At 36.1% G+C, this 24,083-nt stretch overlaps 1 protein-coding gene and 1 long non-coding RNA gene across 8 annotated transcripts in view; one reads left to right on the forward strand and one right to left on the reverse strand.

Annotated features, from left to right (window-relative positions):
- The window catches only part of KYAT3 (kynurenine aminotransferase 3), a 99,199-nt gene that overhangs the window by 59,033 nt on the left and 16,083 nt on the right, over positions 1–24,083 (forward strand). For 6 of the 7 annotated variants that reach the window (XM_077120354.1, XM_077120353.1, XM_077120356.1 and 3 more), the window contains 8 exons: positions 5,804–5,890; positions 6,642–6,767; positions 6,872–6,992; positions 12,227–12,303; positions 13,145–13,234; positions 15,067–15,253; positions 23,202–23,275; positions 23,536–23,622. In XM_077120354.1, coding sequence (XP_076976469.1) covers positions 5,804–5,890; positions 6,642–6,767; positions 6,872–6,992; positions 12,227–12,303; positions 13,145–13,234; positions 15,067–15,253; positions 23,202–23,275; positions 23,536–23,622 — 849 coding nt within the window. Of the gene's footprint in view, positions 1–705; positions 3,995–5,803; positions 5,891–6,641; positions 6,768–6,871; positions 6,993–12,226; positions 12,304–13,144; positions 13,235–15,066; positions 15,254–23,201; positions 23,276–23,535; positions 23,623–24,083 lie in introns of those variants that run through there. The other variant, XM_077120359.1, reaches the window with a different exon arrangement.
- Positions 13,563–20,556, reverse strand: LOC143650063 (uncharacterized). The gene is made up of 3 exons (XR_013159339.1): positions 20,365–20,556; positions 18,329–18,486; positions 13,563–14,146 (listed from the first exon to the last, which is right to left on the reverse strand). It is a non-coding gene; the product is annotated as an uncharacterized LOC143650063 (long non-coding RNA).

Raw genomic sequence — 24,083 nt, forward strand, 5'->3', positions numbered from 1 at the left:
GCATTTAGGGATAATGAAAACTTGCTGGGACACTAGAATGTTTTTAAGCTTACTAAGGAGAAAGGTACTGAAGGTTTTATTTTTGACTTTACAGTCAACACCCATAACTAGGCAAGTCCAAGTGGAGGTAGGTCCAGAGTGGCAGTTAAGGACAGAGTTGCTTCAATGTTAATTAAGAAATAAATAGTCTAGGCATTATGCATTAAGTAGATATCACCTTGTTATCCCAGATGTAATGGAGAGGCTGGAGGGAACTGCCTGAAAATGTAGAGTTGTGTTCCAGTAGCCATGTTTCTTGATGATGATTGTATAATGATACAGCTTTCACAATGTGACTGTGTGACTGTGAAAACCTTGTGTCTGATGCTCCTTTTATCTACCTTGTCAACAGATGAGTAGAACATATGGAATGAAAATAAATAATAGGGGGAACAAATGTTAAAATAAATTTAATTTGAAATGCTAGCGATCAAAGAAAGGGAGGGGTAAGGGGTATGGTATGTAAAATTTTTTTTCTTTTTCTGTTTTTGTTTTATTTTTCTGTTTTGATGCAAATATTCTAAGAAAGATCATGATGAGGAATATGCAACTATGTGATGATATTGTGAATTACTGATTATATATGTAGAACAGAATGAGCATATATTAAGGATGTTTGTGTTTCTTTCTCATAATTTTTTTAATTAATAAAAAATTATAAAAAAAGAAAGAAAGAAAGAATCTTACCTGTTATGTCAAATCTCACCTGCAGCTCCTCTAAGTTCGTCAGATGTGATGTTAGCAGAGCCATGCATGGCCTCAGGCACCCTCAGTCTTCCTCACTTGCCATGAGCAGGGCTCGAAGGGTCATCCTGCCCTCCCTTTGGGAGACGGTGCAGTTCCTGGGCCTGAAGCCCATGTTGGTAGCATTTGGGGCAAGGCCCCAGTGGGTTCCAAGTCTAAGGTTTGTTTTGAGGTTTTGGCACCCTCTTTGCCAGTGGTCTTCTGACTCACAATTGAAGCAAGGCTCTTGAGGCTTGAAGCCACAATTTGGGTGACCTCAAGAGGACAGGGCACTTTTAAGAGTGACTATAATAGGCTGAGCCTGTTTTCTGATTTTGTTTTTTGTTTTTTTGTTTTTGTTTGTTTGTTCGTTTTTGCTTATTTCTTTGCCTCTTTCTCTTCCTCAGCTTTATTTCAATTGTTAAAGACAGAAAAGGTAATTTCTACCATTAGTGGTAGTTTGTGGGCCCATGGAGAGCTTTTGCACCTTTCTCTGAAAATCAGAGGCAGACTGGCTGATGTGAGGGTGCCCAGCAAAATTTGACTTTCCTGGGAATCCAGGCTTTCCTCTTATTACGGTTGACTGGTTTGTTGGTACATTTTTCATGCCTTTTAGCAAACAAGTTTTAAAAGGGGATTATTAAGAAGATTTTTTTCCTCTAATGGAAATCGAGATATGGACATAATGCAAGCTTTCTCAGGTCTTTGTTTTGATAGAGCTGTAGACATTTGGGCCTAGGGAATTTCTGGCTACTTTCCTGTCTTTTGCAGACTGGAGGATGGTACTGTAATTGAGAGTCCCATTGGAGGACTATGCTTCTCCATCCTCTAGCTTATGTTGACTGTTGACATTTCCTTTTTCTTTCTGGAAAAGGGAAAAAAGAGGGCCCTTACTAGCACTCAGGATGCATAGCACTCAGGCATGCCAGAGCTGGCGTTTTCCTTTTTGCTGGCCCAATCCATTGGGAACACAAGGAGTAAAGTTGCTAGACCTCCCTGGACATTTCTCCCTGGGAAATATTTAGATCTATGTTTCCAAGGTGGGGGGCGCTTGCCCCACCTGCGAGAATTCTAGAACAATGCTCCTGGGAATACTTTTTTCCTCTAAGTTTCCTGTTTTTTGAGTGCTAAAAAGAGCATAATTTAGAAAAGAAGCTTTATATCTGGCTGCATTGGGTTTTAATAGAGACAAAATGAGGATTTGAGGGTTCTGTCTAAAAGAGGATTATTTAAAATATTTACCTCCTTCCAGAAGAAGAATCCTGAGAGAGAAGTTTTTGACAATTTTCTTGGGTATAACATGATTTGTAGGAGCCCTTTATGGGTTTGTCCTGATATAAGGCTATAAAAGCCTTAATAAGGAATTTTGTGCAACTTTCCCTTTCTTTTACAAAAGAGATATGATGATAAGATAGGGTTACAGTTGAATTGTTCTATTTGTGGGCCAACATTGGCCATCCTCCAGGTGGTATTGTAGCCAGGTGGTGTTGCAAAAGAAAATAAGTTTACTGAAAGCATCACCCATTTCTAAGGAAGAGCAAGAAGAAGGAGGCAGATTTCCCTACAGGTGCCCAGCATTCCAGGTCACCAGCCTGCCATTCCGAGCTGATTCCCTGGGTCCAGTAGATCAGGCTTCCTATTCCCCGGCATCCCCAGGGTCCTCAAAAACTCAGGAGAGTTTTTAGCTGCCTGGTATCAACCAGAAGCCTCTAAGCTGACCCTCTTGTCTTCCAGTGCTTTTAACTTTCTGCTTAGATTACTGCCTGAGAGACTAGAAAGGATTTGCCACCAAAAAAAATTCAACAGAGAAGATCTCCCGGGTGCCAGCCCTGGGTTTGCCATGATTGAGCTAGAGGTAAAGAACATGCAGCAAGCTCCTTTTAAAAACATGGCTTAGTATGCTTTTTAGTCAATCAGTGGGGTCTAGATATGGACATTATAGGACAGGGCCAAGAGTGAGGCTCCCTCAATCCCTCACAGAGCAGATGTTTTTTAAAGAAAGCAAACACACACCCCATACCCTATTCTTCCCAGTTAATGGTTTCTTACTGTACTGCAACACCCTCAGGAGGGCTAATAGCAAAATCCACTGGGATTTTGGAGATTTTTGGATTCTCCTGCTCAACACAAGGAGAAGCCCCCAGCCAGGTCCCAAAGGGCAGTATCACCCATCGCCCTGAGCCTTCTTGGATCTACACAATGTGGACACAGGGTTCCTGTCACCTCTGAGGAGGGAGCCAGTGGCTCAGAGTGCACTGAGTTTATCTCCTGGGGGAGCTGGATCAGAGCCCCTAAGTTAAGCCAAGCAAGTGGGGAATCTTGGAGAGCTAAGGAGGGAGAGAGACAAACAGGGGGAAAGAGAGAAAGAGAGGGAGAGAAAGCCAAGAGAGAAGAAAAAAGCAAAAGCACCTGACCAAATTTCCCAGTCAGTAGCCATGACAGAATTGTCTTCCTACCTGGCTTGCCAAAATATGTTGCCAAATTTCGACTTCCAGGTTCTTGGCCATGCCATAAGAAAGAATTCAAGGGCATAGCCCAAAGAGTAAGCAGATAGAAAATTTATTGAGAGCACATGTAAGAGGACATGTAGGCGCTCTCCCAAAGACAGAGGTGAGGAGGGTAAGAGGCACCTGTGTACTTACGAGCAGACTAGTGCCAAGTTTGACCAAAGGTCATAGGAGTGTCAGGTTGAGCCCAAGTAGCCTAAGAAGGCCTGCTGGAGGCACAGCCCTGTATATTTGATTATATATTTGTTTATTATCTGTCTCTACCCTCCTAGGGTATATACTCCATGAACACAAGGATTTTGGTCTGTTTGTTCACTGATATATATGCTGAATTTTAGATCAGTACTTACCAAAATAGGTATTCACTAGATAATTGCTGAAAGACTGAATGCCTCCCTCATTCTCATTATTCGTATCTCAAGTGTCACCACTTCAGAACTATCTTTCCTGATCATGTTATCTAATATTCTAAAACCACATACATGTCACTTTCTATCATATTAACCTATTTTATTTTCTTCATAGCAGTTATCACTGTCTGAAATGATCTTGCTTGTTTTCTCGATTATTATAAGTCTCTCTCAGTAGAATGTAAGTTCCATGAGGAGTTGTTTATTGCTGTATTTCCAGCACTGAAAATAATGAGTGTTTAATAAATATGCATCAAAGAATGAAGAGGAATTATTCCCATCATAAGAAATAAAAACGGAAGGACAGAGCATCAGGTATATTCTTTCTACATTACCACCCTGCCTCCCCGGTTTATTTTCCCTTATGGAAGCTCTCATTTCATGTCAGGAACTGTTTCCTGCCACTGCTACAAGGATAGGTCATCTTAGTCCCTGAGAACAGCGGAGATTAATGAAGAACTTACAGATCACTTGAGAGAAGGACGCATTCCTGTTTCATTTCTTTGTCCTCCACAATACCTGTCATCTATCAGCACATTGTACTTAGTAGACTCTTAATGTAAATTGAATGACTATGTAGACAAAAAGAGACTTTAGAATATAAGGGCCTCATATGACTCCAGTGGGAAAGGCCTTGAACAGATATTTCACATCATAAGAAATACAATAGTCAAAAAAAAAAAAAGAGAGAGAGAGAGAGAGAAAGAGAAATACTATAGTAAAGAGTGGAAAATTAGAACAATAGTTAGGTACCATTAACTTAACTAATATAAATAAATGTAGGGCGGTGCGACGGTGGCTCAGTGGTAGGATTTTTGCCTGCCATGCCAGAAACCCGGGTTCGATTCCTGGTGCCATGCCAGAGACCCAAGTTCAATTCCATGCAAATAAATAAATGAATAAATAAATAAATGGTTCAGTGGTAGAATGCTCGCCTTCCATGCAGGAGACCCGGGTTCGTTTCCCAGACCATGCACCCAAAATAAATAAATAAAAAATAAATGGGACAACTTAATGTGGACTTGTGATATCATGAATTGTTACCAGATTTTTCAGAAGTTAAATTTGGCTATTTACATAAAGTGCTATAAAATGTTTATATCCTTGAATCTAGCAATATGAATCGTGAATTTTTCAGAAAACTACTTAAAAATAGAGAAACTACATGTACTCACAAGTAAACATAGTACTGTTATTTATAAAAACTAAATGTAAGAAAATTATTCGAGGATTCAGTGACCTTCTAGGTAGTCATTAAAATGATAAATATGATGACTATAATAACATGAAAATCTCATAAAATATTTCTAGGTTTTAAAAAGGTAGAAAGAAAAATTGGTGGTATATGATGGTTACATATTAGGTATTCAGACTCTCTTTATGGAAAAGCAAGAAGGCAGAGATGGTAGATGTAAGCTGGGGTATTGGGGGTGGAATGGGGATGGTACTGGTCAGACTGACCAACTAACTTGAAAGTCAAGCCAGGAATGATGGAGTGATAACGTGTAAGGAGCAAATCTCAAGGAACTAGGAAAAAAAGACAGAAACCAGATATGGGACACTGGAGGGAAATTGTGAGCTATCAGATAAGAGCATTGCATCCTAATAACTGGTCTCCTTGCATCCACTCTTTGCTTTGGGATGCTTCTGAGGAGAAGGATAATACTTCTGAAATAGTACTCCATTAGAGAGCATTGCTGTCTTCCTTTTTCCACTTACAGCCCTACTTCTGCCACTGTCTGATATATGGCTTATGTTCTACATTTTAGCATTTGAAATATGAAGTTCTTAATGTTTTTTGGTTAGAATAACACTTTGAGAATGTGATGAAAGTAATAGCCCTTCTTCCCCGAAAAATCTACTTAGGCACATGTCCGTTTTTGCATGCAATTTCAAGGACCTTCAATAGATCTCCCTAAAAGACCAGGAATTCCAATGAAGAATTGGACAATTTTATATCCAAGGTCTCTTCTACTCGAATGTTAGCTCCATGAAGGCAAGGACTGCCTTTTTTCACTGTTGTATCTCGACATCTATAACAGTGGCCTGCACATAGTAGGTACACAGCATTTATTAAATGCATTAATGATTACCATATTCTATTCTTATTTGTTTTTATTTCAGATCATAGTCATAGAGCCTTTCTATGACTGCTATGAGCCCATGGTGAGAATGGCTGGAGCAACACCTGTTTTTATTCCTCTAAGATCTGTGAGTTTGCCAGTATGCTTCACACGCTTTAAGAAGTTTTGAAATTACCAGTTACTTTGTCACTGTTAATACAGAAAATTTTACTTCATTTTGGCATTTTCTATATACTTCTATTCAGAAGGTAATCAACAATCTGAAGAGGAGAAAATGTATTACTTTATTTATTTGTCCATGTCTCTGTTGTATCACTATCCTCATTGTATTTTATACTGTGGTGGTTGTGGTAACCTTTCTCCTCCACCAGACTGAGCAACACCAGGTCAGAGACCATTACAGAGTCACCTTTGTAGCTCCCAGTGACTAACACACTGTAGGGTGCTCAATAAATGCTTATTAAGTCTGAACAAAATGATTTTTTTTCTACTCTGCTATTAAGTTCAGGAAAATAATAAAATAGAATATCAAATATGTTCACTTTATTTACAGCTGACAGTATGTGTTAACCATACCTATAGCTGACTTCTTGGAAGGAATATGAATATAATCACTCTAGCAGCTGTTAGTATTAACAGGGTTTATTTTTCTATCAGTCAGGTATAAGCATGAGACTCAGGTCTTGGATACTCAAGAGAGAACTAGAGCCTAGTTACTTGATGTAAAAAAAAACTTCATGTTCTTTGTTAGGCCATTATTCAGTTACCTTTGCCATGCCTTCCTCTAATGTTTTTTTTTTTCTTGTTAGGCTATTTATTTGTAAGACAGCAAACATGAATTAGTTAAATTAAATCCTGTCTTCATTCTTCATACTTAGAAACCTGTTGATGGAAAGAAATGGTCTAGTTCTGACTGGACATTAGATCCTCAAGAACTGGAAAGTAAATTTAATTCCAAAACCAAAGCTATTATACTGAATACTCCACACAATCCCATTGGCAAGGTAAGTAAGTCTTTTATCTCTATACAGTCTTCTGATTTATTGGTTTCTCATATACTGATTAATAATTGGCTCTACTCTTTTATTTTCCTTTTAATAATGTGTAGGTGTATACCAAAGAAGAACTTCAAGTAATTGCTGACCTTTGCATCAAATATGACACACTCTGCATCAGTGATGAGGTTTATGAATGGCTTGTCTATACTGGAAATACGCATTTAAAAATAGGTACTGATTATTACACAGTGTCACAAATCTAAATTTGTTTGTGCATGTGTGGAACAACTGATTGGAAAGAATCCCAGATGGGATTTAAAATAGTCTTTGTAATGGGTATCTGTCTGTTATGAGCACTTAAAAATTGTGTTTGAAAGAACAATGTTGAGTGAATTGATGAATAGGTTACAGACTTAGGGGAAGAGATTTTTGGATAACACTGCTGAGCTCTGAAACTAAAGAAGTAATACTTTTACCTGTGTCTTTTGCTTCTTTGCAAAAATGAGATTATTTCTTAGCACTTGAGACACAGGGAGTCTGCTTGTTCCTGAATAAGTTCTGAACTATCTCTGTTGAGCAAGTTGCCAAACTGCCAGACCAATAGAAAGAAATTATAAGGAATTTGTAAGCTATTGCTGCTTTAGCCCTTGCTTGGGATTTTGCCATTACTACTAGACCATCTCACAGATACCAGTGTCTTCTGAGGTAGTCCAACTAAAAGGATTATAAACTGGGCTGCAACCTTTGGGTCTTTTCATCTGCCCTACCTATTCCTGGAAACACCTTCCCCCCCAGGCATAAGAGTGGAAAGTAAGAGGATTCCAAAGGACTTTGTATATGAGAATGAAGAGTATAAACTTTTTGAGATCAGTGGTTCTGAAATTTACTTTATTGGTAGAACACCTTAAAGCCACACACTTAACATCACAAAATAACAATATATTAAATTCCATCCTGAAATTAGGCACAACTTTACTAACAAATGTGATAGTTAGGAGAAAATGTAAAAAAATCATAATTTTGTGCATATATCTCTGTAGCAAAGAGCTAATGAAATAAACACATTTGAGGTTTTCTTGTTTTTATCAATATTCATTTGCTAAATGCTCATTTGTTTCATTATCTGTAGCAAGTGCCAAAGGCTTAAGAAAATTTTGTGGAAGAAAATCAAAATTGACTTTTAATTTTGTAAAAATTCTCTATGTTTGATTTGATTTGATTATGAGAGTACCAGTGAGCCTATTTTGAGAGCCATTACAAATGGTGTGGCAAGGCACATACCCACCATGACTGGATTTGTTATATAAGGGTAGAAGCCAACTACGGATGAGGGTCTTAAATCAGACGCTCTGGCAGTGGAGATGATACATATCTGGAAATAAAAATTGTAGAGCGAAGATGGGAAGGGAAAAATCAAGTATGAGTCTGAGATCTCTAGCATGGATCGCTCAGCAGTGATAGGCCATCAGCTAACGAAGAGGATATGGAAATGCGGGGAAGGAATTGAGCAAAGGATAGAAAAGGAAATTCCTGCTTCTCATGCACTTGCCATGCTAAGTTTGAGTGTGTGTGAGAGACGTAGACATACAGGAGCAAATATCTGGAGACAACTGGAAGTACAGGCCTGAGGTCAGCATCAAATTAGGAGGGGAGACATTGTTGGCACAGATCAAAGTTATGATGATAGCTGAGCCCATGGAAGAGAATTTTGTCCGGGAGAATGTATAGGGTAAGCAGAGAAGGTGACTAGGCATTTGTAGGATCTGTTACCTCAAGACAGTACAATGCTATATGTCAAAACTGCAAGTGCATCACTATCTTTTTGATGACCTCTTATCCTCAGGTTATTTGAACTATTCTAATACTTCAAATCAAAAATTAACCCAACAAAGACTTTTAATGTTTTGTATGTAACATTTTAGATTAAACAGAGAAGGGAAGAGGCATCTATCTGATGAATAACAATAATTTTATGCTCAACATAAAATAAAAGTCCATGCCTATGTGATAAAGCTTTACAATTTAAGTTAATTCTAAAATCTACTTCATCAACTCAGTTTAGTAGTATTCTTTCCAAAAAACCACTTTAAATGATCTTGAAGTTTATTGTTTAAACTTACAAAATGAAACCCCGCAGGGTAAAAGTGTAGCTGATAACGTTATTTGCTAAAGAGCTGCAAGACATTTTTTATTTTTTTTATTTTATTTTTATAACAGCCCATAAAACAAGAAAAAAAATGAATTCATTATTTCATTATTTAGAGAGTGTAATTTATTTGCATTAAAACTTACATATTCAATTTATATTTTCAGTAGCACACTGTCTAATTTAACTTGTATGGTAAACTTATTTGAACACTTTAATTACATGGAACCGTGAATAGGGAGTGAGATCTTGTTGGTTTGAACAGGTTGGTGTGATGCCCTGGTACATCCCAGAGTAAGCTGGGCAGATTAAAAAGTATTTTGAAAGACCCCTTGAGGAACCGGAGTGAAAAGGTGGAAATATTAAATTTCCCCACCTGGAGACGTCCTGATATTCTCACAAGCACTGGGACTGCCAATTTAATGGGACAAGCCCTTGATCTTGGGGCTTGCTCTTATGAAAATTATTCCTGCAAAGGAGAAACTAAGCCTACATATGATTATGCCTAAGAGTCACTCCCAGAGAACCTCTTTTGTTGCTCAGATGTAACCCCTCTCTCACTCTCTCTCTTTCTAAGCCAACCCCGCAGGTGAACTCACTGCCCTCACCCCTACACTGACATGGGACAGGACTCCCAGGGGTGTAAATCTCTCTGGCAATGTAGGACAGTACTTCTGAGGATGAGCCTAGCCTCATGGAAATGAGAAAGCTTTCTTGACCACAGGGGGAGGATGAATGAAACAAATAAAGTTGCAGTGGCTGAAAGATTTCAAATAGAATCTAAAGGTCATTCTGGAGGTTATTCTTATGCAATAAAGATATCCCTTTTCAGTTTCTGGTGTATTGGAGTAGCTAGAGGGAAATACTTGAAACTGTTGAACTGCAATCCAATAGCCTTGATTCTTGAAAATGATTGAATATCTGTAGAGCTTTTAAGGTATGAATGTGTGAGTGTGAAAACCTTGTGACTGACACTTCCTTTATCAAGTGTATGGACAGATGAGTAAGAAAACAAAAGACAAATAAATAAGCAATAGGGGGTAATGGGATGTTTAGGGTGTCCTTTTTTACTTTTATTTTTTTCTTATTTTAATTGTTTTTGGAGTAAAGAAAATGTTCAAAAGTCGATTGTAATGAAGAATGAATAGTTTTATCATGGTACTGTGAACCATGGATTGTATACTTCAGATGATCATATTGCAATAAAAAATCATTGAAGAAAAAAACTTACATATTCTAGCAAATGCATTGATGGCCTTTGTTACATGAAAGATGCAAAATGGCCATTACATCAGTTTGCAGAGTATGATAGTTCTATAAGAAAAAACAATAAGTCTTTGTAGCCACACATCATGAAATTAGCATCATTGTCATTTTGCCACAGAGGCAGTTTTCCCTTGGGTAGCACTGTTCACATGCCTCTGATCTTTATCTGACTACTACTGAAGCTTAAGCCACCTGTGACTAACACTTAGAGATGCTTTAGTTGATCGTAAGTCATAAATGAGAAATTCAAAAACCAGTTGCCTTTTAGACGTAACCGCAATCAAAACTTGCAATATCCTGGATATAGCTTTCTAAAATATCAGACCTGGAAAAGTTATTTTTTCTTTGTTTATTATACCTATGGCTTCCCACTTTCACCCATAGTGCAGTAGTGATCTATTCAGCCCATCTATTCACATTAACTCCTGTAACTCTCCAAATCTTTAAGATTGAGAGGACAGGAACATCTAAATGTTTTTAAATAATTTGAGACATTTTCATTAAAATAATAGAATTTTCTCTTATTGGATCACATTCTTGATTCGAATGATGTCTCCAGGGTTCAGTAAAATGACATTTCAGTCAAAAAAAGAAACCTTTCTCCCCTCATATATACTAATATACTAATAGTTGTAAAATTACTATAAAGCCTCTCATAAATCATTCAGCTGATCTGCCTACTCCTTGGGAATAAAAAAGGTATCTACTCTTTATACAGCTAACTAAAATGGTCGTCAGTAAATTACTTAGCTGTTCTTTAAATTCTATAATTAGATTTGGTATTTTGTGAACAAGCCTACATTTAACATGTAAGTGAGTGGTTTGGGTTTCCTCTGTAAATAACTTAGAGGATGTTTGATTCTATTGGTTGCTCTGGATAATTCTTTTTTTACATAGAATTTATTTCTAAATACTATGATTACTAATGTATAATTAGTAATATTATTTCTTCATGATTTTGTACCTGTATTAATACTTAAAAAGAAATGATATTCAATTTAGATTTTCTCTCGTCAAATAGAAAAAGATGAAATATTTGTCATGGTGTTCTCTTGAAATAGTTTGTAAGACCAGAACTGTCTCCAACTTTGAAGGATTAGTTATATAAATGTTAGAATAGTCCTTCACGTTGGCCTTCTAAATATTTTCCTTATTTATCTTTTGAGTCTGTTATTTTTCACAGAAAATACTATGACAACTTTTCTAATTTTTATGGTTTTCCTACCACTACAAATTTTAGCAGGTATTTTAGGATAAGCTGAAATTTCTTTATACTTTAATAGGTCCTTTACTTGCTTACAAACAGATTACTTTAAGAAACCAGTAACTTTAGAAAATAAATACCTCCAGGAATGGTATTTATTCTCCCTTTGTACACATCAGCAGTCTCAGAACAATACAGGAGCATCCATTGTACTTGTTTAAAAAAATAAGTGAAGGACAGGCAACAGTGGCTCAGTGGCAGAATTCCTGTCTGCTGTGCTGAAGACCAGGGTTCATTTCCCGGAGCCTGCCCATGCAAAAAAATTGACTCAGTAAATGGACAAAATAAAGGTGGGCTAAACAATATCCAGGGCCACCACCAAAAACATGTCACAGAATAATTATATTGAACATGTAGCTACTACTAACACCAGATACTAATTGTCATGGCTGTGACACTGCTGCCATGTGAACCAGACGTGAACACTGCCCACTGGTTCCACTGCCACTCCTGACCTTGGAAATAATTTTACTTTTTAAAATTATTTAATCTATTTAAATATTCTTTTGGTTTAATATTACAGTGTTTTAAAGCACTGTAAAATTTTCAGCTGTGTTTTGGCTTAAAGTTAAATTATCTGAGAAAACATTGACTGCTCATTTTTTTTTGTAAGTCTAAAACCACTGTAAAAAATAATCTGTGCTTTAAAAAAAAAACCTGTTGCAATAACTATTCCAACTTCACTGCGATAGATATTTTCATTGAATTCATGTATCTTTTTTATGTTTTTGGATTACATAGGATGTAGATTGATTAGAGAATAATTTTGTAACTATTTTTTCTATTCAGCCACTTTTCCAGGTATGTGGGAAAGAACAATAACAATAGGAAGTGCTGGAAAGACTTTTAGTGTAACTGGCTGGAAGGTAAAATGAATAAGAATATTAAATAGATATTTACATTAAATGTTTTTATGTTAAAATAGATATTTTTCGTTTTAAAGTTATAAACTCAACACTTTTCTTTACAAAGAAGGTTCAGATTGCTGCATGTTAATATAATAGGAAAAAATAATAATGGCTAATAGTTTGGCATTTAGTATGTGCTAAGTGCTTTACATTTATTAATTCCTTTCATTCTCCTAACCACATTATAAAGTGGGTGCAATTATTTTCCCATTTTACAGATGATGAAACTAAAGTACAAAGAAGTCAAGTAATTTAGCAGAGGTTACACGGCTAATAAATTCAAGCCCATTCAGGCAGTCTGGCTCTAGAACCTATGTATTTAACCACTGTACTTTTTTTAAAAATAAGAATGTATCCAGTTGTAACTCAGTTATCCACCATTCTCACCAACCTCATCTATCCTGAGCATAGCTAAAAAAATAGAGAACCGAAAGTCTATTTTCAGTATGGTTCAGCATTACTTGATCTATGTATTATTCAAGCAAACGTTTCACTGGTTGTCAGGTCTCCAGAATATCAGAAGAAGCAAATGGGAAGAGGGGAGAAGGATTATTTATAATGATTGCAAGTGCAGTTTACATTCTAAAAGCAGGGACTAGTGACTCTAGCTGGAAATTTTTTTACAGAATATTGTTGAAATGAATCTAACTACTAATGCAGCACTGCCTTCATAGTGTTAATATTTTAGAATTGTGTGTGCTTAATAATTGCATTAAGCTTACGTAGCTTTATATATATGTATTTTTTTTAATATATATATTTTTTATATCTGCTTTTCTCTTTTCCTTTCTCTTCCCAGCTTGGCTGGTCCATTGGTCCTAATCATTTGATCAAACATTTACAGACAATTCAACAAAATACCATCTATACTTGTGCAACTCCTTTACAGGTAGGTATTATAGCAATTTGGGATTTAAGCTTGATCTTTTTGTGAAGGTGTTAATAATACATATTTCAACTGACTTAATGTCCTCCTTAAGCATAGCTTTCTAATATAATTAGGGGAAGAGACACATTCACTGTTAATCAAGAATAGGGTTTTTCTATACATCAGATTTTAAGTTTGAACACTCAACCATTGCTGGGAGAGTACAGACAAACCCTTTGGAGGACAGTGGCATCACCGATCAAAATTACCAATGTACTCAATACTGAAGTAGCAGTCAACCTTCTGGGAATTTACCCTGAGACTACAACATGTAAGAAACTATGTATGCATGTATATATTCCTGGCAGGTTGGAGCAGTCCACTCTTCATCTATAAACAGTTGGTTAAATAAACCAAGGTCTACCCAAACACTTAAACTATTTGACTGTATTAGTGTTCTATTTCTGCTGTAACAAATTGTCAAATGGCTTGCAATAATGAAAATTTATTGTCTTATAGCTCTGATGGTCAGAAGTCTGAAATGTGTCTTATGTGCTAAAATCAAGGTGTTGGCAGAGCTGTGCTCCTTCTGGAGGCTGTAGAGAAGAATCTGTTTCTTTCCTTTTCCAGCTTTTAGAGGCTGTCTACATTCATTGGCTCATGGTCACAACACTTCAACTGCTTCTTCCATCGGCATATCTCCTTCTATGACTCTTAATTATTCTGCCTCACACTTTCCCGTATAAGAATCCTTATGATTACATTGGATCCACCTGGATAATTCAGGATAGACACCCCATCTCAAGATCCTTAACTTAATCTTATCGGCAGAGTTCCTTTTGCCATGCAAGATAACATATTCATAGGTTCTGAGGCTTAGGATATAGGCATCTTTGGTGGTGGCGTAGAGTATTATTCTGTCTGCCACAGTGACTGTTAACAAAAAAGAAAAAAGGGGGGGGAATGAAAGACAATGAGGAAACTCTATTATTACTGATATGGAAGAATTCCAGAATATAAAATAATAAAAGCAAGATACAGATTTATTCCAGTTTATACTTGCCTACCAAACTTCTACTCTCCTGTTTGTATAGATCCTTGTTCTTTATGCATTCCTTCATTTCTATTGTTTACCTGTCCCTGAACTATTGCCTTCTTGGACACCTGTGTGATCCTTAAAAACATTGGCTTATCCTTGTCCATAGCCTTGGCCCAGTTTCTCTCCTGGCTCTTGTCCATAGCCTTGGCCCAGTTTCTCTCCCGGCCCTTCTAACTTGCCTGAAGAATAGCAGAGCATTGCTACATATGCCCCAGTAACTTGTTTCTAATCACATTGCACCTCCACCAATTTTCTGGGACATGAATGATTAGAGCAGGCATTTATGCACCTCTGAGGAATGAGGGGAGGTAAATTTCCTCCTCCAGACAGTAAGTCAGCTTTCATTTCCACGACTGTTCTCCCAAGTAATAGGGAAAGCCTGGCTGGTTCATCTTTTACTCTGGTCATCTTTCAGACTTAGATTTAGCAAGTCATTCTATAGCTTAACTCGACAGAAAATAAAATGATGTGTTTTTTGTTTCCAAGTATGCCATCTTTATATAATACCCCTTTTTCAATTTGGATTTTCATGGTTCATTCTTAGTTCTTGACATTAGTCATGCATGTATAACTGATTCCTCTGTTAATCTATAGATAATTTAACATAGATTCACAGGCATCCAAGTGCCATTTCCTGAAGGACCTTTTTGCCAAAAATCTTATTCAAATAATCTTGAATTTATTATACCAATAAACTAAACAGTAAATGACATTACCATATTTCCTTTCCACATTTTTCAATATTAACACACAGGAAGCCTTGGCTCAAGCTTTGTGGATTGACATCAAGCGCATGGATGACCCAAAATGTTATTTTAATTCTCTGCCAAAAGAGTTAGAAGTAAAAAGAGATCGGATGGTCCATTTACTTGAAAGTGTCGGGTTAAAGCCCATTGTTCCTGAGGGTGGATACTTCATCATCGCTGATGTGTCTTTACTAGGTTTGTAAAGGGTTTGTTTTGTTTTGTGGTTGTTGTTGTTTTTACATGGGCGGGCGCTAGGGATCGTACCCGGGTCTCTGGCATGGCAGGCGAGAACTCTGCCTGCTGAGCCCTGTGGTCCGCCCTGTAAAGGGTTTTACTATTTCAAAAATACTAAAATTTACATGTGAAATAATAGCAAAATTATGGAAAAGATTGATGTCAAAGTCATATCAGCATTTTAGCTGTGATAAAGGTTGGCTTTTCACAATGTCAGTGCTTTTTTTTTTTTTTTACAATTATTTTTTACTTTTTCAGCCTCTTTACATTAAATGTGATTATTGTTACATGGCTAGAGAGTCGGTGGTGTTCTAGGTATTCTACAAAATGTAGAGAATTTGCTGTCATCTTGATACAATATGTAATTAAAATTCAGTCACTTGATATTTTGTATTTGTATTTATGTATCTTGGGTTCATTTGAGTAAAATTTTAGTTTCCTTTTCACTGAACAAAAAGGCATAGTATTTTGTGAAAAAAAAAAAAAAGATTTCCAGAAAGTTTGAAGCCATGGGAGAATATTTGCTATTTTTAGGATACATTGAAACGAAGCAAAGAAGGAAAATAATATTTGTTGAGGGTCAACAATGTGCCAAGCACCCCAGATACCCTTTTGAGGAAAGCATTGTTAGCTCTGTTTTTTCTTAAACATTTTTTTAACTTTGAAATATAACATATATATTTAAAAAAGCAATAATTTTCAAGGAACATTTTAACGAGTAGTTGCAGAACAGATTTCAAAGTTTGGTATGGGTTACCATTCCACATTTTCAGGTTTTTCATTCTAGCTGCTCCAAAACATTGGAAGCTAAAAGAAATATCATTATAGTGTACAGCAGTCATACTCATTTGTTAAGTCCTATCTTCTCTAGTATAAATCCTCCTTCTTCTCTGATCCTACTCCCAATCTATAGGAGTTTGGGGCTATGCCCATTCTAACTTCTTAATGTTGAAAAGGGGTATCAACACGATGGGATAGGAGAATGGAACTAGTTGATATTCTTGGAGAGGCTGGCCCCTCTGGGTTTCAGGGCTTATCTGGCCTGGGAACCCTCTGGAGGTCAAAGATTTCAGGAAAGTAAACTTAGTACATGAAGCTTTTGTAGAATTCTAGTTAGAGCCCTAGGTGTTCATTAAGGTCAACAGGTATGGTGTTCGTTGGGGTATGGCAAACAATGGCCGTTAGCGAAAGCTTACAGAACAGTAGCCTCTAGAACAGCCTCTTGACTCTATTTGAACTCTCTTAGCCACTGATACCTTATTTGGTTGCATTTCTTTTCCTGCTTTTAGTCAGGAAAGCACTGTTGATCCTACAGAGCCAGAGCCAGGCTCAACCCTGGGAGCATGCCCCTTGTTGTAAGGGAGACTTTCCCCTGAATATCATAACCCACATAGGTGAGAAAGTAATGATTTTCCTTGCAGAGTTGGGCTTAGAGAGAGAGAGAGAGGCCACATCTGAGCAATCAAAGAGGTTTCCTGGAAGCAACTCTTAGGCACAAGTATATGCCCAAGTTTTAGCTTCTCCACTACAGAAATAAGTTTCATAAGGACAAGCCTCAAAATCAAGTGCATGGCCTTTCTTGGAGTCCCTAATGTTTGAGAGAGACTGAGGTGTTTCCCAGATAAGACAATTAAATATTTCCACATTTTTTTCTCCAATCCCTCCAGGGACTCTACCAATACATTTTTTTAATCTTTTTTTTTTTAATATTTTGATTGATAAATTTTCACACACATATATTCCATACGTGGTGTAGAATCAGTGGCTCACAATATCGTCACATAGTTGTGTATTCATCACCATGATCATTTTTTAAGAATGTTTGTGTCACTCCAAAAAACAAATAAAAAGAAAAAAAAAACTCATACCATACCACTTACCCCTTCCTCTCGTTGACCACCAGTACTTCCATCTACCCAATTTATTTTACCCTTTATTTCCCCTATTATTTATTTACTTTTTATCCATACTTTTTTATTCATCTGTCCATACCCTGGATAAAAGGAACATCAGACACAAGGTTTTCACAATCACACAGTCACATTGTAAAAGCTATTTCATATGCAATTATCTTCAAGAAACAAGGCTACTGGAACACAGCTCAGCAGTTTCAGGTACTACCCTTCAGCCACTCCAATAGACCATAAACTAAAAAGGGATATCTATATAATGCATAAGAATAACCTCCAGGATAACCTCTTGACTCTGTTTGAAATCTCTCAGCCACTGAAATTTTATTTTGTCTCATTTCTCTCTTCCCCCATTTGGTCAAGAAGCCTTTCTCAATCCCTTGATGGTGGATCCTGGCTCAGGATTTCTGTCCCATGTTGCCAGGGAGATTTACATCCCTGGAAGTCATGTCCCATGTAGGGGGGAGGGCAGTGAGTTCACCTGCCCAGTTGGCTTAGAGAGAGAGAGGCCATATGTGAATACAAAAGAGATTCCCGGGCAATGGTGGCTCAGTGGCAGAGTTCTCACCTGCCATACCAGAGACCCGGATTTGCTCCCCAGTGCCTGCCCATATAAAAAAATAAAAAAATAATTAAAAAAAAAAAAAAAGGAGATTCCCTGGGGGTGACTCTTAGGACTACTTTTAAGTAGGCTTAGCCTATCCTTTCCAGGAATAAATTTCATAGTGGCAAACCCCAAGATTGAGGGCCTAGCCTATTGATATGGTTGTCCCCACTGCTTGTGAGAATATCAGAAATTCTCCAGATGAGGAAGGTGAGTATATTTCCTCCTTTCTCCCCAATCCCCCAAGGAGACCTTACAAAAGTATCTTATTCACTTCCCATAGTACTCTGGAATATATCAGGGCATCACACTAACCTGAGCAAACCAACAAAATCTCACACCCTATTCAAAATTCCATGTACTTATGGTGTTCAACTAAACTGACCATACAAGTTAAATTAGGAATGCACTACCCAAAATATAAATTTTACACCAAATAAACATCTCTCCCTTTGGTCTCACACAAAAGTTGACGTATCAAAATATGGACAATATCATCCTTTACCCAGTTTTCTGATTTACCGTAGTCTTGTCCAGATCAACTTTATTCAGATCTCTTTGTTTGAAGTCTGATTACTTTTCCAGCTTTTTAAACAGTTCCTGTAGGGGATAGTGCTGACTTTCATAGCTTCAGAACTCTAACTCTTGAGTCTCAGGTGTCACATAAATACCCAAAGTTTCTGGAAACAACCAGGTTATAAACAAACAGCTCAGTTTTTCAGAATTTAGAAATGACAGCTACACCTTCTGAATATAAGTGACTCCTGTAAGAGCTTACAATCTAGGACCCTTTACAATAGGCCCCAACCTGATAACCCATGTTCTTGACTTCAGTTCACCAAGTTTTTCTATTATAGTTAGTCTGTATGATTGAGGCATGATCATATTTGTCTTTTTGTTCCTGACATTTCCTTCAACATACAGTCCGTAAAGTTGCATGCATCATCTAGTTGCATGCATCACACCTTCATTCCTTCTTGTGGCTGCTCAGTAGTCCACTGTATGTATACACCAGAGTTGCCCCTTCCACTCCTCAGTTGTTGTACCCTTAGGTGACCTCCATCCATTGTGGATCACAAACACTGCCACCATAAACATTACTGTGCAAATGTCCATTAATGTCCCCACACTTTGTTCCTCCAAGTATATACCGAGCAGTGGGATTTCAGGATCATATGGCAATCCCACCCCTAGCCTCCTGTGGAAACACCACAATGCATCTCTTTTTCCACATTTTCTCTAGCACTTGTTTCTCTCTGTTCATTTTTAATAGTTTTTCACACATCATACAATCTGTCCTAAGTAAATAGACATGCCTTAGCTACCATCCATACTCTATCTGAAGACATTTCTTTCCTTACACAAAGAATCCATACCCCTCCCCCATGTCCCACACCTGTTGACATTTAGTTTTGGCATAATGCCTTTCTACCAATACTTTTTAGTTATCAGTCCACTATAGTGTAGGGTATTACAGACTCTAGGTGGTATATTAAGCTCTACAGAATTACAAGACCCCATTCCCCTTCTGGGCTCCATGTGTTTGGGTTGTTTAAATGAGCTATCCACAGAGGTTGATTTCGATTGTGTTCAGAAAATTTAGGTTCTAAGAACCCCAATAAATCTCTCTGCCTTTGGTCTCATACAGTAGGTGAAACTGTTAACTCTGTTTTTATAGATGAAAAGACTTAGAAAGTTTTAAATAACTTGCATGAAGTCACACAGCTAGATTCTAAACAGTACTATCTCTAAAAAGAAATGGGCCTTTTTGTACTTTACTACCTTAGGCTGTTTGTATGTAATTTTGATATGCCATACAAATCTAAAGTTAGAAGCATGATAATGTTTTACATGTAACATGTATAATAATTATCATAACACAACTATAATCTTAAAATTGGTAAATTTAAAAGCATAATTTATTCTGACAATAATTACAACCATCCTAAATAGTTTCAAATATTCTGAAATTTGACTGCAATGAAGTTATATGACACTGAATTTGAAAAATTGAAAAATCTCTTATTTATACCAAATTTTTAGAAGCTGGGAAGGAGAAAAGAAGCTTTCTATTTTAAAACAAAATTATTATTATAGTATTTTTTAACTTTATATTTCATGTAGAAATTTTTTCTGATTTTGATTTTGGCAGTTTCTACTTTTTTATAATATTTCATTATCATCCTCATATACTTCAGAGGTACGAGGTTTTGTTCAAATTGACACAAGCTTCTCTTTCCTTTTGCATTAAATTATTGCTTCATTTGTTGTGAGAGAAGCAAAAGCCATAGTAAGTAAAGTTTCTGCAGTCCTATTATCATAGGGCTGTATTTGGCACACTCCCACCCTCATCCTTATATCAAACCCCTTAAGATGTTCTATACACAGAGATTTGGAAAGCACTTTTTCTACATTAGGTATAAGTGGGCAGCTTTTTTTCATGAAATTATATAAAAAGATATTGCAGTTTTCTTCTCTCACAGTTTTGCTTTTGAAACAAAAATGCACAAGATTTTCAACATGAATTACTTTTTGTTTATTTAAAACATTATTTATACCTCATCTGCTTCAAAAGGAATTTGAGCTTAATCACATTCAGTCTTCTTTGCATTAATAAATTAATAGAGATGTTTAAATATAAATAGAAAATCAGTGCCACCTAGTAGGAGAAAGAAGAAAATAGTCCAGTCATTTGGGTTCATATAATATTATAATAAACATTAACTTAAGACCTAACTTCTTGGTAGCAAAGGCAAATAGGAAAATGGAATTTGTTACATAGTTCTTAGAAAAAAAAGGAAAGTTAACAGCTTTTTAGGTGAGAAGAATTATTTCCTGGAACCTAACTTTTCCCAGTAGTAAATTCAAATTTATCACATTGTGGCATTATACATCAGAAGGTCAGTGATTCAGCTTTTGCTTGAATTATTGCTTTAAGTTTATAATTAGTTTCCCGTTCTATCCTCAGTCAATCCATCCTGCATATAATACTAGTTCACCTTTTAGATACTCAACTGAGATCTTGAACTAATGTGGTTGTAATTGAAGTGGAAAGAATTAGGGTTAGAAAACCCTTTCTGATGAAGGAAAAATATAATTATTTGTCCCTTCTTTATGGCCGTTTTGCTCATTTATACCCATGGTAGTGGTGAGGGAGATAGTTATGTCTATACCCTCCTACATATGAAGACGTTTGTTTCATTTTACTTTTTTGCCTTTCAGAATAATTTGAAATGTGGAAATTCTTCCATGTACTAAAAGTTGATCTCATGATTTTGCTAAAGACAAAAAGCAAACAAATTTTCATTTGATGATAGCTTGAGAGTAAACTAGTACCATAATATGCATGAACATAGCAATTACTTCCCTTTACAATTAATAACAAATCTAACTGGCTAATATTTATTGAGCATTTATGGTAAAGGAGAAACTGTGCTAACAGACTGATGCCATTGTATCCACCATTGATAGACGCGAAAGATGAGGCAGAGAGACAATCAAGTAATTTACTGAAGTTAATCAACTATTAAGTAGTAAAACTGGGTTCTGAATCCTAGGATCCTCATGCTAACCACTGAACTTATTTGTCTTCTGCTGTACTAAGCAACTCTCCAGACCACTGAGCTTCATCCTAGAACTTAAAAGAGGACATTTGATTAGAAGAGAAGAGGCTGAATAAGGAGATTACTCTAGTTGTTCTAGTGAGAAATAATAATGTCCAGAATTGTGGAGGAGATAGTGGGATTGTGACAGCCAATTTTAATTCTTATGGGTTATTTAAACATGTTAATACTATTATAAAAAGATCCAGAGTTTTCCCTTCAATAAAGAAGTATTTTGTTTAGTTGCTTTGAGGATCTCTGGCTGACACAATTCAAAAGAAACAGATTCTAATTTTCTTCTCACTATAAAACCCTGAGAATTAAATTTTTTCCCCATCTTTTTGAGCAGCATGGCAATAAATTCCTCTTTTCTACACTTTACAAAAATAATTGAGTAGTTTGATCAATGTCAGTTATGGTTAATTAATACCCTTCTGTTCTTCCTTCTATTCCATAGTTAATTACTCCTTTCTCTGGGTTATCTTTACACCTTGAATATGCTACTCAATATGTACTTGCCACATGGAGTTTTCACATAGTTCACAATTAGTCTGTAACTTTGTTTAAGTGGTCATTTTTGTTAGGGCCAAGCTGAATTAAACACACATCAACACATATATCTTGTAATATGTTATTTAAATTCTCTGTCAGTTTCCTCATCTGTAAAGTAAGGATAGCGCCTACCTCTCAGTGTTATAGGAACAGCTAAATGAGAGAATCATGTAGCATGCTTGGCAATAAATGGGAGGTATATGATAAGCATGATTATAAGGATATTTTTCATTCTCCTTAAATCATGGGGAGAATGGAAATAAAATAGTCAAATAAAAGACTTTATTTTTTAAATATAGGTGGAACTTTCTTCAGAGTTAAGGTTTTTAAACAGTTAATTTTAAAAGACCCAGTAATAGTTAGTGAATAAAAGAAAAAGATAACTGCTTCAATTTGTTTTAAACAGTAAATTGTAGAACTTTACTAAATGAAGTAACCATCAGTGTTAGTTGCTTTGGGGCATTCAAAATGTTCTAAGAGTACAACCAATAAAATTGATGCACTATGGAATGTAAATTGTTGAAAATGAATATCAGAAAAATCTTGCCCAGACCTTAAAGCAAGATTGAAGCAGGAGATGACAAAAGGAATACATATTTGAAGTTTTTCCCAAGTTTAATTTAAAAAAAAAAAACAAAACTGTAACATGTGGATGTAATAGGTAAATAATAAGTATATCATTTGGAATTAATTAGACAGATTAATAATGGTAACTATTCATTCAATAAATTTTGCTTTTCATTGTTTATCTGCTAGATACAAAGCTAGAAGTGAGGATAAAATAGGCTGCAAAATAGAGACTTTACCTTTGTGAGTTACAATTTAGTCAGTGGTTAAATGGAGATACAATTATTACTCTGTTGTGACATTTAGGTGTAATTTTTTTTAATAAGGACCATAAGTCTATGTCATTTCTAGATGGAAAGGCAACACTTTCTTCCTGTTCCCTTTCCCTCTTTTTTGCATCTAAAAGCTTCCCATCTTAAAGCTTATGCACAAGCCTGATCTATCAGACGTATACATAAGTACTACCAGAGAGTATCAGTCAAGCTTATCCGTTGTTTCCTCTCTTTCTACCACATCCTACAGCATGAGACTCCAGCAGATTCTGTGAATATCTACTAAGAAAATTCTAAACTAAACTGATATAAATCAGGAGAAAATATTTGAATCTTAATAGACTCAAGTAAGGTACATTTTGTCTTAGGTTAAGACTATCTAGTTTCTATTGCTGTTTTTAGATGCAGACCTTTCTGATATGAAGAATGATGAACCTTATGACTATAAATTTGTGAAATGGATGACTAAAAATAAGGTAATGTTTATTGCCCTTTGTAATTTTGTAATTTATAGTTAATGTATGAAAAAAACTGATGACATGCTTTGAAAAATGTTAACTATAGTTTTGTTACATGATATTCCACTGGTGGTTATTTGGGGAATTTTAAAAACATTTCTAATTTTGGAAACTGTTGTGAATATTTAAGAATGTGTATTTGTTTCTGTCTGTGGTTCTAAACTTAATATTTGAAGCATAACTAATTTTCCTCTTATATCTTCATACTTATTTTTCAGAAACTATCAGCCATTCCTGTTTCAGCATTCTGTAATTCAAAGACCAAGTTACAGTTTGAGAAATTTGTGCGATTTTGCTTCATTAAAGTAAGTTCACTGTTCTACTCGAAATACATTTATAATATCTTTCCTTAAAGTACCATTTTTATCTGTTGTTCAGAATGAAACGCTCACATGCAATTAAGTTTTGGCTCGCTGCCATGAAATTAACTGCCTACCTGTTGTGTAATCATACAATTGTTATAAAATAACCTGAGAAATGATTGCAAGTCAAAAGCATATTTGGCACAAAAACAATAGTTGGGATGCTCAATGCAATTTATTTGCTTGCTTAAGCGCAGGCTTTCAACACTACTGATGCAGAATAACCAGGCCAAGGGCACACAACATATTTAAAAGTGGAGGATAACAGAGTCTAAAAAGTTCATCAGCCCAAAGACTAGGAAAAGACAGCTTGGTACCTTCAACAAGAGGTCTTGGGAGAAGGCCCAGTGTGATGTCAGTGGAAGATCCAAAGTCATCAGCAGTGGGTGCTGGTCACAGTGTGG

The sequence above is a fragment of the Tamandua tetradactyla genome, chromosome 11 (genome assembly GCF_023851605.1).
Source record: "Tamandua tetradactyla isolate mTamTet1 chromosome 11, mTamTet1.pri, whole genome shotgun sequence".
In the NCBI taxonomy this organism is placed as follows: domain Eukaryota; kingdom Metazoa; phylum Chordata; class Mammalia; order Pilosa; family Myrmecophagidae; genus Tamandua; species Tamandua tetradactyla.